This window comes from Pithys albifrons, chromosome 21, assembly GCF_047495875.1.
Source record: "Pithys albifrons albifrons isolate INPA30051 chromosome 21, PitAlb_v1, whole genome shotgun sequence".
NCBI classification, from domain to species: domain Eukaryota; kingdom Metazoa; phylum Chordata; class Aves; order Passeriformes; family Thamnophilidae; genus Pithys; species Pithys albifrons.
In genome coordinates this window covers 9,161,271-9,175,191 of record NC_092478.1, presented here as the reverse complement: position 1 = coordinate 9,175,191, position 13,921 = coordinate 9,161,271, and the positions used below count along the sequence as shown (strand labels likewise).

At 54.4% G+C, this 13,921-nt stretch overlaps 2 protein-coding genes across 2 annotated transcripts; both read left to right on the top strand.

Annotated features, from left to right (window-relative positions):
* Positions 1 to 19: 19 nt before the first annotated feature.
* On the top strand, positions 20 to 5,481 carry SBDS (SBDS ribosome maturation factor). Its single transcript, XM_071574859.1, has 5 exons — positions 20 to 208; positions 1,155 to 1,284; positions 2,772 to 2,972; positions 3,925 to 4,089; positions 4,672 to 5,481. Exons 1-5 carry the CDS (start codon positions 81 to 83, stop codon positions 4,798 to 4,800), a joined length of 753 nt encoding a protein of 250 aa, XP_071430960.1. The 5' UTR covers positions 20 to 80; the 3' UTR covers positions 4,801 to 5,481.
* A 2,137-nt stretch (positions 5,482 to 7,618) lies between these two features.
* Positions 7,619 to 13,298, top strand: LOC139681746 (coiled-coil domain-containing protein 183-like). Its single transcript, XM_071575388.1, has 14 exons — positions 7,619 to 7,715; positions 7,807 to 7,928; positions 8,041 to 8,112; positions 8,778 to 8,945; positions 9,081 to 9,185; positions 9,374 to 9,481; positions 10,089 to 10,217; positions 10,333 to 10,390; positions 10,474 to 10,574; positions 10,812 to 10,972; positions 11,822 to 11,981; positions 12,108 to 12,233; positions 12,457 to 12,553; positions 13,189 to 13,298. The coding sequence occupies exons 1-14, from the start codon at positions 7,619 to 7,621 to the stop codon at positions 13,296 to 13,298; spliced, it is 1,614 nt and encodes a 537-aa protein (XP_071431489.1).
* Positions 13,299 to 13,921: the final 623 nt, after the last annotated feature.

The following is a 13,921-nucleotide window of genomic DNA, read 5'->3' as shown; positions in this document are numbered from 1 at the left end:
CCCCGCGCTCCGCCCCGTTCCGTGTCGTTCCGTCCGGGCCGTGCCGGGCTGGGGGCGGTGCCGGCGCCGCGGCCGCAGCCATGTCCATCTTCACCCCCACCAACCAGATCCGCCTCACCAATGTGGCCGTGGTGCGGGCCCGGCGCGCCGGCAAGCGCTTCGAGATCGCCTGTTACCGCAACAAGGTCATGGGCTGGCGCAGCGGAGCGTGAGTGCCCGCGGGGCGGCGGGGCGGGGGACGGGCAGGGCCTTTGGGATGGGGCAGGGCCTGTGTGGGGACCAGGGAAGGTCCCGTGTGGGCACCGGGAGGGACCCGTGTGATCACCGGGGCAAGGCCCTGTGGGCACTGGGGCAGGGCCCGTGTGGGAACCAGGGAATGGCCCGTGTGGGGACCGGGGCAGGGCCCGTGTGGGCACCGGGAGGGACCCGTGTGATCACCGGGGCAAGGCCCGTGTGGGGGACGGGGCAGGGCCCTGTGGGCACCGGGGAAGGGCCCGTGTGGGGAGCGGGGCAGGGCCGGTGCAGGGAGCGGAGAAAAGCCCGTGTGGGACACAGGAAAGAGACTGGGGGGACCGTGTAGGGACCCAGGAAGGGTCGGGGGTCTATCCCGGGGCCCGTGTGCGCCCTCGGCCGTGGCCCTTGCGGGACCCGCGTGTGTCCCGGGAGATGGTGCGGGGCCGGAGGGGCAGTCGCCGGCCCTGCCCGGCCCTGGGCAGCGACACCGCGGCCGTGGAGGTTTTCAGGCCCTGCTGATCCAGCCCTGGGCACCAGGGGTTGCTCCTCTCGTCAGGGGTTGTTCCTATCTCCTTGCATTGTTGGCTTTGCTGGAGAGGAACTTTGGACAGGAGCCTGGAGGGTCAGGCCAGAGGGAATGGCTTCCCACTGTCAGAGGGCAGGGATAGGTGGGATACTGGGAAGGAATTGCTGGCTGGGAGGGTGGGCAGGCCCTGGCACAGGTGCCCAGAGAAGCTGTGACTGCCCCAACCCTGGCAGTGTCCAAGGCCAGGTTGGACAGAGCTTGGAGCAACCTGGGACAGTGGAAGGTGTCTCTGCCCATGGCAGGGGGTGGGACTGGATGAGCTTTAATGCCCCTTCCTACTCAAACCATGCTGGGATGATTCTGTGAAGTTTTCTAACCCTGTTTTAATCTCTAGGGAGAAAGATCTTGATGAGGTCCTGCAGACACACACAGTGTTTGTCAATGTTTCCAAAGGCCAGGTGGCGAAGAAGGAAGATCTGGTTCAGGCATTTGGGACAGATGACCAAACAGAAATCTGTAAGATGGTGGGTTTCACACACTTGGCTTTATAAGAGATGTGAGAAGAGTGAGAGTCCCACAGTAGGTCAGTTTGTACTGGAAGGTGTTTGAAGAACACAGTGCTGCTGTAGGTGAAAGGGTTGTTTATTAAGAAATGGATCAAAAGGAGCAATAACTCTGTTTTATGGTCTTAAATTTTATATATGCATCTGGTTGAAAAGAGTTCTGAATGTGCTGTATAACACACAGCTCTGCACTGATGTTAACAGACACAGCCAGCACTGAACAGTTTATCACCTCAGACAGAACATTAAGGATACAGGGAAAGGAACTGGATGCCTAAATATAAAAAAGAGCTAAAGCTGTTGGAGAGCATCCTGAAGGAGGACACAGAGATGGTGAAGGGCCTTGAGGGGCTGTACAAGGAGCAGCTGAGGGCATTGGTCTGTTCAGCTGAAGAAAAAGAGTCTGAGGTCAGAGCTCATGGGGGTCTGCAGCTTCTCACGAGGGGCAGTTCTGAGCTCTGCTTTCTGAGACCAGGGACAGCACCCAGGGAATGGCTGGAGCTGTGCCAGGGCAGGGACAGCACCCAGGGAATGGCTGGAGCTGTGCCAGGGCAGGGACAGCACCCAGGGAATGGCTGGAGCTGTGCCAGGGCAGGGGCAGGTTGGATCTCAGGAAAAGGCTCTTCCCCCAGAGGGTGGTGGGCACTGCCCAGGCTCCCCAGGGCAGTGGGCACAGCCCCAAGGCTGCCAGAGCTCCAGGAGGGTTTGGATGATGCTCTGGGGCACAGGGGGTGACTCTTGGGGCTGGGCCTGGGCAGGGCTGAGGGTTGGACTGATGGTCCTGGTGGGTCCTTCCCAGCTCAGCACACCTTGTGATTCTGTGCCATGGGTCAGTGGTGGCCTTGGCAGTGCTGGGGAATGGTTGGACTTGGTGACCTCAGAGGACTTTACCAGCCTGACTGATGCTGTGACTCTGCCATCAGCATCTTCTTCTCCAGGCCAAGCTCCATCAATCTGGTGGTGCAGAGATTCTCAAGTTCTGGAAAATCAGGGAAAACCTCATTGGTAACCAAATCCTGTTTGGATTATCCAGGAATTGGGACTAAAAGTGGTTCTTCCCCCAGAGGGTGGTGGGCACTGCCCAGGCTCCCCAGGGCAGTGGGCACAGCCCCAAGGCTGCCAGAGCTCCAGGAGGGTTTGGATGATGCTCTGGGGCAGGGTGGGGTGTCTGTGCAGGGTCAGGAGTTGTACCCAATGATCCTGATGGGTTCCTTCCAGCTCAGCTTATGATGATTGTGTGAAATGTGTGTTTCTCTTGCTGTACTTTACTGTTTCTGTGCTGTTTGTTTGACATCTTCCCGTGTCATTGGTCACATTAGTATGGTTATTGTTTTCTGCCCTTCACATCAAGCCATTGAAGCAATTACTAAATTTCAAAGAGTTACCAGAATTTCCACTGTTCAAATCCATGCTGTTTATTAACTGATTCCTTCACTGCTGTGGTACAGATTTTGTCCAAGGGGGAGCTGCAGGTGTCGGACAAAGAGCGGCACACCCAGCTGGAGCAGATGTTCCGAGACATCGCCACCATCGTGGCTGACAAGTGTGTGAACCCTGAGACAAAGAGGCCTTACACAGTGATCCTCATCGAGAGAGCCATGAAGGACATTCACTACTCTGTCAAACCAAACAAGAGCACAAAGCAGCAGGTGAGTTGTCCTGCAACATCAGCTCCTGCTCCAAGGTGCTGTATTCCGGTGTAATTCCTCAGTGCCCAGTCACACAGGGAGCAAAGCCCTGGGATCTGAGGCCCTCAGAGGGATTACTCAGCCATCTGGCAGCTGAGTGCTGGGTACAAGCAGCTCCTGAAACTCAGGCAATTTGTGTTCTGAGAATTCAGGGAAGGGAGAAAGAAAGAAAGAAAGAAAGAAACTTAAAACAGCAGCAACGCTGCACCTGGAACAGAAATAAAAGGTATATTATTTATGCTAAATGAAGTGGGATGTCAGGCTTTGGGATTGTTTAGCCAGGAGAAGAGGAGGCTCAGAGGTGACCTCAGCACTGTCTGGAACTCCCTGAAGGGAAGTTCTGGCCAGGTGGGGGTTGGTCTCTTCTCCCAGGCACTCAGCAATAGGACAAGGGGGCACGATGGGCTCAAGCTCTGCCAGGGGAAATTGAAGTTGGAGAGCAGAAAAAACTTCTTTGCAGAGAGAGTGCTCAGGGATTGGAATGGGCTGCCCAGAGAGGGGGTGGATTCCCCATTCCTGGAGGTTTTTAACCTGAGCTTGGCCGTGGCACCGAGTGCCATGATCTGGTAAAGGGACTGGAGTTGGACCAAGGGTTGGACTTGATGATCTTGGAGGTCTTTTCCAACCCAATCCATTCTATGATTCTGTGATCTGAACCACATGGGTTTGTGATGTCTGTGCTATTTAATTTCATTTCAGACAGCGTTTTAAGTGTTTGAAGTGATCACAAACAGCAAGAACTCTCTGTCTTTTCTTGCTAATCTGTCAGAGTGTGACAGCAGCCTCCCTGCAGCAGAGTGGCAGTGGCCAGCAGTGAGAGATGGGTCTGAAGATGATGCAGAGGGGTTGAGGGTTTGCTCTGTGTGGTGGGTTTTAAGCAGGTGTTCAAATGCTCTTGTTCATGTCCTTACAGGCCCTGGAAGTGATCAGGCAGCTGAAGGAGACCATGCAGATCGAACGTGCCCACATGAGGCTGCGGTTTATCCTCCCAGCAAAGGAGGGCAAGAAGCTGAAAGAGAAGCTCAAACCACTGATCAAAGTTATTGAGAGTGAAGACTTCCAGGAACAGCTGGAGATTGTAAGCAAAAAGCAGTCCCTGGGTTTCATACTTGATTTGACTACATATTTTACTACAAGATGAATCCGTAGATGGAACATGGAACTGCAGGTTTACCAGAGATCCTGAATCAGAGCTGCTGTGTGGAATGTTTAATTTCATACAATGCCAGGGATGTGAGCCTGGAAACAGCCTTTGTTACCCAGAGATTGCTGCTCCAATTTCTCTTAGTAATGGTTGTCCTGCAGAACTGATAAGTTTCTCTGCATATGTAAAATGTTAATGTTATATGGTGGCTCAGGTCTTTGTTGTGACAGTGGTTTATTAATTTATTAAAAAATCAATGTGGTAAAGCATAATTTGTTAGTAGTATAAATCTTTCTGGAGAACAGGATAGAATCCAGAATCCCAACTGGAAAAAGCCACATCCAACACAGGGATCTGGAACTGCCAAAATTCTGTGGGAAGTTTAGATTACTTGATAGATATTATCAACTCTGCAAAGTCCTTCTCAGCAACTAAACAGTATTTTTTAATGAAAATTAATATTAGGCCTGGATTAGGGGCTGGTGAAATTGAGCTGTTGTTGCTGAACCATTTCAGGTGTGCCTTGTTGACCCCGGCTGCTTCCGAGAGATCGACGAGCTGATCCGGAGTGAGACGAAAGGGAAAGGAACGCTGGAAGTGCTCAGTCTGAAGGATGTGGAGGAAGGAGATGAAAAGCTGGAATAACAAAACCTTCCTGCAGCAGTTCTTCAACAACCTCCCCTAAAATGACTGGTGTAGCCACTCTCTTCTGTTAGACCTTGGTGGTTTTTTCCAATTTTTGCTGCCAAATATTTTCTGACACTAATCCTTTGGGGGGTTTTCCATGCAGTGTGAAGGGTATTTTATCATTTTACACTTCTTTGGGTTACAGATGTCTTTGCCTGTAGGAAGATTTTGTGTCAGAGTTGCACTAATAAGGACTGAGTTAGGATGTGGTAGGAGGTTACTCTGGCTTTGCTTTGGTTTCAGGGTTTTGCTGTTGAAGTGTTTGACTGATTTTGTGCCAATTGTTTGTACTTTTAAGTTGTCAGTGTTGAGTGGAAGATTGCACTGGTCACTGAGCAGTGGGTTTGTGTGTGAGGAGAGGAACCCCAAAATAACAGAGAGCTTCATTGTCACTTCTAAACAGGTGCAAAGTGTGGATCATGTCCAAAAATCAGTGTCTTGGCAGCGTGAAAACTGACTTAGACTTCCATAATTGTCTGCTTGATAATTAAAGTATTTCAAAGGACCATTAGTAAAGATTTCCTTCACTGGATGTAACAGCACTTGCTGGCTTAGAGATGATGTTCTCCAAATAACTTATTCATAAAATATATTTAGCTACATTAATAAAAGCAAATGATCATCTATTTATATATTATAGCTACAGAAAGAAAGAAAATACTTATTTTTGTTAACGGTATAGGAGATACCCCTGGCTGTGGTGATGCTTTTTGTAGGCTGAGCCCGTGCTTGGGACCTGCTTGGTTCACATGATAAATGACTCTGAAACAGGCAGTGGTGGCCTGTGGCCATGGAGCCAGACAGGCTTTTGTTGGGCTGTAATTCCCAGCAGGAATTGTTTTGTGTGTGCCCCTTTGCTTTTTGGTGTGACACAGAACAAGCCTGGCAGCTGTTCCTTTATCCTCTGTCTTTTCAAGCTGCTCTCTAATCCGTGCACGGGATTTCCAGCCAGCTCCTGAGGCACAGGATAGAGTTCTGGCTAATTCTGTTAAATCTTCTTGCAGCTGTGTTAAACAAACCATTCTGAGTTGAACTGGGGTATTTCAAAGGAAAGGGGAAGAGAGGACAACAACGGGGGGAAGGAGATACTAAAAATACAAACCACCAGGCAAAGCAGATATGGTTTGGTGACTAAAAGTTAAACCAGCAGGAATTTGGGAAGCCTGTAATGTTACATTCCTGTTTCCATGCTGATAGTGAGCAGCAGGTGAGGAGCTGGGGATTAAATCCAGCCAAGGATTAGATCTCTCCCAGGTGAGTGTGTGAGGGGCCTTGGTTGCTGCTGCCTTGCAGAGCACGTGATTCACCCCCTGACAATTAAACAGAGCTCAGGTTTGTCCTCCTGACCTTTTCCTCTGTGCCTTTTAACTCATCGTGAATTTTCCAGAATTTCAGCAGGGGGAGTGGAAGTCAGCAGGAGGAGGGAGGTGCTGTGGGACTGGATCCTCATCCAAGGCTTCCCCTGGGATGCTGATCTGTGCTTGGGCAAGGCTGGCATCAATTTCTTCCACAGGGTTTGGAAAGGACTTGCCACACTAGAGCCTGAGCTTTGCTGAGGCAGGTGAAACAGAGGTTCTTGAACCACTCTATCCATTTTAAAATGCTCTCTCCTGTCCCCAAGATGTTTAAATTTAGTGGTGTAATTGCTGCATTTGCCACGTGGAGACCTTTGGGTGCACAGGCAGATCCCTCATGGGTACAACCCTGAGCTGCTGCTTTCCTGTGCCCATCTCCCCCTGCATCCTTTAGGAAGCACTGAAGATCATGTTGATATTCAGCTTGTCACTGGCAATTAAAACTAACATGCAATTCATAAATATGCAAATGAATGAGATGCTGAGTAAGAGCCTCAGAGGATCTTGTGTCGCTAATACTTGATTTCACAATCCTTTAATTTCTTTGTTTTCTGTGTTCAACACCTGGAGCACAACAGGATGGCTGCAGGTTAAAGATCTGGAGTTACAGAAACATAATCTAAGCTGATTTATGAGCTTGGTGCAGGGAAACCAATTTCCTTTTCCCTGCTAATCCAAACATTAAGGATTTTCTCTGCTGGAGGGAGCTTGGGTTTATTTATCAACAAATAAATGTACATGCTGGCATTTCTTGTCATATTTGCAGTTCAGCAAGAATGTATGGTGAGCATCAAAATAAAGCTCAGTATTGGTAACTGGTTTGGGTGTGCCTGTTCCAACAGGAGCATAATTCCCTTGCTAACTAACTGGAATTCCCAAAGGTGGGCATTTGAACAAGCTGGCAGCTTCCAGGAGGGCACTGCTGGTGTGGTTGGGTGTACCTGATCATGTGTTTTCCATGGAATTGTCCTCCTGTTCCTGGTGTGGCTTGGAATGGTCCATGGATTGGCACTCACTGCCATGGACTGGTGATCACAGTGGGGTTGGATCAAGGGTTGGACTTGATGACCTCAGAGGTCTCTTCCAACCCAGTTGATTCTGTCATTCTGTGATTCTGTGACTGGTCCATGACTGGGCAGGTGACAAGTGCTGTTGCCACAGTGATGGGGAACAAGTCTGGGATCCTTCTCTCCCCTCATTAATCAGGCATTAATTAATCTGTTGCCTGCAGAGGCCCAGAGGGGCCATGGCTGAGCAGAGGACACGCGGCCGGCGGCGGTTGGAGGTGCCACGGCGGCAGTTGGAGATGCCACGGTGACAGTTTCACAGCGGAAACGGGTGGTCACAGCCCTGTGACGCCTCCACGGGGCAGTGGGGCTGCTGTGGCTGCCCCACCCGGGGCCAGGATGGTGGGCCCAGGCATGGAGCCCCCCAGGCAGGGCGCTGGTGGCACACGGGGGCAGAAGGCCGGGCTGGACCAGCGGTGCCGGGAGCTGCGCGACCTCGTCACCCTGCAAGGTGCTGCCCCTTGGCCCCCCGGGGACAGGCAGGGGGCTCTGCCCTCCCCATCGTCCTACACATTACCAGAGACCTCCCTGATGTCCTCCAGAGCAAGGGATGAGGATTTTCTCTCAGTCATGTGAGGAAAAGCTCCGGTTGAACAGAGAGCTGCTGCCCAGCCTGCAGCAGGCGTTGCAGGAGGATACTCGTGTCCTGGACTTTGTCCTGAAGGTACCAACAGGCCCCACCTGCTGTACCCCTGCACCAGCAGCTCCCCCAGCAGCAGAATGTGACCATTCCCAGGCTGGCAGTGACAATCCCTTTGTCCCTCTCCTGCCCACAGTACAACAAGTTCCCCACCAATGATGTCTTCGCAGAGGGACAGGCCATTGCTGCAGCCACTGAGAACCTGGAGGTGATGGCAGGGTCTGGTGGGCACAAGCTGCTCGTGGGGTCTGGGGCTCTGGGAACACTGGGAAGAACAGTACATGGTAGGGGAATGTAGTGCCAGCACAAGGACAGCCCCACAGGGCTGCTGTGGTGAGACAGGGTGTTCACATGGGTCCCTTTCCACCACAGTACCCCTCATGCAGGTCCTCCTTTAGCCCCCCTTGAGCAACCCTTGGCCCCAGCAGACATCCTGGCTGTCCCACCCTGGCACTGCCTGGGTTCCTATGGGGGCCAGCTGCATCCCTGGGAGAGAGAGATGCTGTCCCTGCCCTTCCTGCCTGTCCCAAGGTTGTGACCTGGTTATGAGCCCATGGAGACAGAGGAGCTGCCTTTGCCTGGGGGCCTCTTGCAGGGACAGAGCGGTGCTGCTGCGCTCTGACAACATCCATCTGGGGCACTGATCGATTTTATTGACCCCCAGCCCTGGGTCTGTGTTATGCAGAGTCCCTAAGCCTGGCCCAGCCCTGCCATCAGCAGTTGTTGACCTCTGCCTTACCCCAGCAAAGCTCTTCCAGATCCCACCCTGTCAAATGTATGAGTGTCCCCTGCTCTACTTTGAGGGGAGTTTTCCAGGCAGGACCCCCTTCTCCTGCAGCATCCAGCCTGTTAAACACTCACATGCCCATTCAGGAGGCCCAGAAGAGGCTGGAGGCTTTGGTCAATGACCAGGTGAAGGTGTGTGACATGCTCCTGCACCAGGTGAAGCAGTGGAGTCAAGCCAGGGACAAGCGCCAGAAGTTTCTGCAGCAGCTGCAGGAGGCTGAGATGGATGACAGGATGCAGCAGCCACAGTTTCAGGTACCCAGGAGCCCTTCCTGGTGTGACAACACCCACAGTGGGGTTTAATCCTGCCCCCTAAGGTGGGCACCAGGCAAGGCACACGGAGTCACTTGGTGTCTTCCCCCCCCCCCCCCCCCCCCGTGTGTGCCCCAGGCGATTCGCCAGCTGGGCAACGACATTGAGAAGATGCTCATGAAAATTCACACTGGGCAGAGAGTGACCAACCTGTACCTGCAGGTGCAGGATATGCTGAAGAATGTGAGCTCCTACTCACTGTGCCATCATCCCACCTGCTCCCCCCAGAAGGGCACGAGGTGCCCAAGGGGCTGTGTCCAAGAGGACGCCCTCCTGGATTGGTGCAGCCCTCCTGCTCCCCCCCAGCCCCTGTCACAGCACAGGGCACCTCTGGGCTCAGTGGGTGATGTGCCATGGTCTCTGTGTCCCAGGAGCTGTTCTACGCTCCTCGATACCTTAACCTCATGTATGGCATGACTGTGATGTACAATGAGGAGCTCACAGCTCGGCAAAACCTCAAAGCTGCTGATGTGATCAGGGTAAGATGGACCTTGGGGCCCCTTCCCACCCTCCAGTGCCCACAAACAGAACACATTCCCAGGCCTGGAAGCCTTCCTTCCATAAGAGATGGAGCTGGAGTTGCCCACAGCACCCAGATGCCTCCATAGCTCCTCCTGGGTCTCCTTCTTGGGCCAGGGGCAGCCTGCCTGAAGCCCCAGCCATGGTGGAGGCAGCTTGCTCCATGCCCCAGCCCTCCTTCCCCAGCTTCCTTCCTAGCCTGTTTGCATGAAAGGAGGTAGTTTTTGACACTGGCCATCCCAGAAGCTCACAAATCATGGAATCATGGAATGGTTTGGGTTGGAAGGGACACAAAAGCTCGTCTCATCCCAACCACCTGCCATGAGCAGGGACACCTTCCACTAGACTAGATTGCTCCAAGCCCCACCCAACCTGGCCTTGGGCACTTCCAGGGATGGGGCAGCTGCAGCTTCTTCTGTCCAAGCTATGCCAGGGCGTGCCCACCATGACTGCAAAGAGTCCCTTCCCAATATCCAGTCTTAAAACAACACTTAACTCTAATAGCCAATCTGAAGAAAGCTCCAACTGACTCTGGCAGCAACTTCTCCCTCCTCTCTTGTGCTCCAGAAACTCATGGCCGAGGCAGGGCCGCAGGTTCTCATGGAGAGGACTCTCAGGATGCAGTCCCTGGCTGAGCAGAGGGCACACGTCAAGAGCCTCGAGGAGGAGACAGAAAATGAAAGGCAGCTGAGAGAGGTGAGCTGGGGGTCCAGAGCTGTGGGCAGGTGGCAGCCAGCAGTGCTGAGCCCCCCGGGGCTGGGGGGCTGCCCTAGGTGCCAGCAGCTGGGGGTGACGCTGAATGTCCCTGCAGCAAGTCGTGTCCATGCTCTCTGCAGACCAAGACCAGGGCTCTTCAGATGTGTTGGTGGGTGAGTGCCTGGCGGGGTGCAGGGGGTGGGCTGTGGGCAATGCCACAGGCCCATCCTTCCCTGCTGCTCCCCTCCCACCCCAGGTGCAAATGTGGAGGACACCACGACTAAGATGGAGCATGAAGCCTTTGTGAACGACAAGATGGAGAAGGCAAAGGCTGCCCTGAAGTGCTCCTGCCTTTGGGTAATGTGAAAACCACCTCTGGTACAACCTGGGGCTGCTCAGGTGCTGGAGAGCTGAGACCTCCCTGCTCAGCTTGTTTCTCTGCTCCCCTCTCCCTGGAGCCCCCCAAAGCCCCTCTTGGAGGGCACATGGAGCTCCATGGCATGAGACTGTAGCTGTAACCCCCCCAAGGCCGTGGCCTAGGCCCTGCCCAGCAGCAGCACCATGGGCAGAGCCCTCCTGCTCTCCCCTGGGCAGGACATCCCTGGCAGCCTCCTGGAACAGCAGAAGACCTTGGGGGACCTGGAGCAGCACATCCAGGAGTGCAAGAAGCAGAAGCGGGTGCTGAAGCAGATGCTCAAGGAGCTGGAGTTGAAGCAGGCTAAACTGAAGTTCCAGGAGCCCCTCAACACAACCAGGTGCTGCTGGCCTGGGGACAGTTGTGCCAACCAGGCCACCATCCTTGGGGGGCACATGTCCCAACAGGCACCCTGACCTCCACTCCCCTGTAGCCACCCACCCCTCCCATACCAAGGGGGTTTTCTGAGCAGGGTGATCACCCAGCTCGGCTCCTGGCAGAGCACCCAAAGCTCCCACTGTGGCCCCAGGTGTACCCTTGCTCCTTGCCTGGCATGGGAAGTGATGCCAGCAGCAGGGAGTTGGGTTGCAAACAGCAATTTTGCTCTGCAGTTGAAGAGTGGGGACGAGGAGGGACACCTCAGAAGGTTTGCAACACATCTGGAGTGTCTGCAGCAGATCTGGGGTGTTTGCAGATCTGAGGTGTCTCTGTAGATCTGGGGTGTCTCTGTAGATCTGGGATGTTTCAGCAGGTCTGGGGTGTCTCAGCAGATCAGGGGTGTCTCTGCAGGTCTGGGGTATCTCAGCAGCTCTGGAGTGTCTCTGTAGATCTGGGGTGTCTCTGCACATCTGGGGTGTCTCTGCAGGTCTGGGATGTCTCAGCAGCTCTGGAGTGTCTCTGTAGATCTGGGGTGTCTCTGCACATCTGGGGTGTCTCAGCAGCTCTGGAGTGTCTCTGTAGATCTGGGGTGTCTCTGCACATCTGGGGTGTCTCAGCAGCTCTGGAGTGTCTCTGTAGATCTGGGGTGTCTCTGCACATCTGGGGTGTCTCTGCAGCAGCTCTGGGATGTCTCTGTAGATCTGAGGTGTCTCTGTAGATCTGGGGTGTCTCTGCACATCTGGAGTGTCTCTGTAGATCTGGGGTGTCTCTGCACCCCTGTGCAGTTGAAGAGGTGTGTGGTTGGCTCCAGGCTGCAGGAGGAGGAGCTGAGGATGAACCTGCAGCGGGAAGAGGCTCGGCTGGAGCAGATGCGAGACCAGATGATGAGGAACCAGGAGCAACTCATCGAGTTTGAAAACAGCATCGACAACCTCTTCATCCGCCTCCAGGGCATCACCATGCCTGGCCAGGTGCCCACGAGGCTCTGGGGGCAGCATAGACCCAGTGGGGTGGGACAGCACAGTGACACCCAGGGCAGCCACCAGCACCTCGAGGTGTTCCCCCCACCAAGGTGGTTCTTCTCTCTGTCCCTCCAGGAGCCGCCTGGCAAGGCCATGGGGGTGGAGGAGAAGCTCCAGCAGTGTGAGGAGAAGCTGCAGTACCTGAAGCAGCGGATGTTGGACCGCCCTGCCGAGGCTCAGACCTATGACAAGAGCAGTAAGGTCTGTCCCTCCATCCCTGCTGTGTCCTTGGGGACCCACACAGGGCTCACAGGCCCATCCACATCATTCTTCCTCATCCAGAGGATGGAGGAAGCCACAGGGAAGAGCCATGGAGCAGCTCAGCCCTAGATGGCACTGTGGGGTGTTCCCCCTCAAGGTGGGGCACCCCCTGGGTTGTAACACCCCCTTCCCTTCAGCAGTTAACCCGGGGTGTCTTTCACAGACTTTTGAGAAGGTCAGAAATCTTCTGGAGAAAACAACAGAAGGTGAAACGCAGAACCTGAAGATTTCCTTTGAGGATGCAGACACTGCAGTCCCTGGTAGGAGAGCACAGCAGGGACACATCCCACAGGGACTGTCCCAGCCTCTGCCTGCTGGAACTTCTGGGGGTCCTTGTCTGTCCCCCACTGTCCCAGCACACCCCAACCCATGAGTTGCCTCCAGATCCTGGGGCTGACCTTGGCTGTCCCCAAGGCTTCGAGCATGGGTGGTGGTTTTAGGTGGGGATGTGGGAGAAGGAAGGCAGACAGGGGAGTGATGAGCATCAAGCCACAGCAGGAACAAGGAGAGATGCTGTGGGGCAAACAGAGCATCTCCTATCTTCAAAATTGTCTGGTTGTGAAGAATAACCAGTGTTTGTGAATGCTCTTGGAGAAGACAAAGAGCTTTTGGCAGCACACCTTTTTTTGGCAAAGCAGCAGTTCTGCCCACCACCCTGTAGCTCCAGACCTTTATGGGAAGTCCCAGCACTGTTGGACATGGGCCACAGTGGTGTCATCACCAGGTCCTGCAGGTCATCTTGGGATGCTGGGTTGGAAAAGTCCCAGTGCCTGGCAGGAGGGCTCTCCAGAATCCCACCAGCCCCCCAAAACATGCTGGCTCTGCCAGAGACATGGACACAGCAGAGATGGCCCTCAGACCCTCCCCACCCCCTCCTCTCCACTCTCCCCTCCAGACTCCTTGGAATTGGAAGAAGAAGACCACGACTACATCCCCAGCCGGGCAGACATCAAGAAGCAGGGGCTGCAGCTGATCAAAGCCAACACCAAACGCAAAAGGAAGTAGCAGTTGCTCCACAAGACCTTCAGGTGCCCCAGACCACCCTCTGTGCCCTTTCCCCAGCAGGTGTAATAAAGCAGATCTTCTTCATTGCTCCCAGGTCTGTGGTAAAGCTGGAAGGGGTGGTCATTTCTGTCACTCAGAGTATGTGGGGGTCCAGTGGTGAGGGGTGCTGGGCTGGCTTTGGAGGATGGGCTGGGCTGGGCACAGCTTCCCAGCTGGAGCCAAGCTGGGAGCAGGGCTGGCTTTCTCCCCCTTGGTCCTATGGGGCCAACACCTTCCTGGGACCTCTGCCCACCCAGCCAGCTCTGGGACCCCAGTGGGCTGACTTCTGTCCAAGGCAGCTGTGGGGAAATGTGGGGAAGGGGCTGAGACCCATGTGGACCTCAGGGTGGGTGTCTTTGTGTCCAGGTGTGGGAGCAGAAGGACAGAAGGTTTGGAAAGAGAGCCAAACCTGAGGTGTAAGCCCCCAGCCTGGGGCTGCCTGAGCTTCCTGCAGACCCCTCAGTGCCTCTCCCTCTCTGGTTCCTGCACACACCTCATGTAACTCCCACTCACAGCCCTGAACTGAGCAAGCACCAGGTGTCACCCGTGGGCTGCAGGAGGGGCTGGAGGTCAGGGGTGCCCCA

Coding starts and splice junctions, on each gene's coding strand:
- SBDS (XM_071574859.1), top strand. CDS start 81: ATGTCCATCTTCACCCCCACCAACCAGATCCGCCTCACCAATGTGGCC. Junction 209..1,154: donor ATGGGCTGGCGCAGCGGAGC/GTGAGTGCCCGC, acceptor TTTAATCTCTAG/GGAGAAAGATCTTGATGAGG. Junction 1,285..2,771: donor AAACAGAAATCTGTAAGATG/GTGGGTTTCACA, acceptor GCTGTGGTACAG/ATTTTGTCCAAGGGGGAGCT.
- LOC139681746 (XM_071575388.1), top strand. CDS start 7,619: ATGGAGCCCCCCAGGCAGGGCGCTGGTGGCACACGGGGGCAGAAGGCC. Junction 10,218..10,332: donor ATGAAAGGCAGCTGAGAGAG/GTGAGCTGGGGG, acceptor ATGTCCCTGCAG/CAAGTCGTGTCCATGCTCTC. Junction 10,973..11,821: donor GAGCCCCTCAACACAACCAG/GTGCTGCTGGCC, acceptor GGTTGGCTCCAG/GCTGCAGGAGGAGGAGCTGA.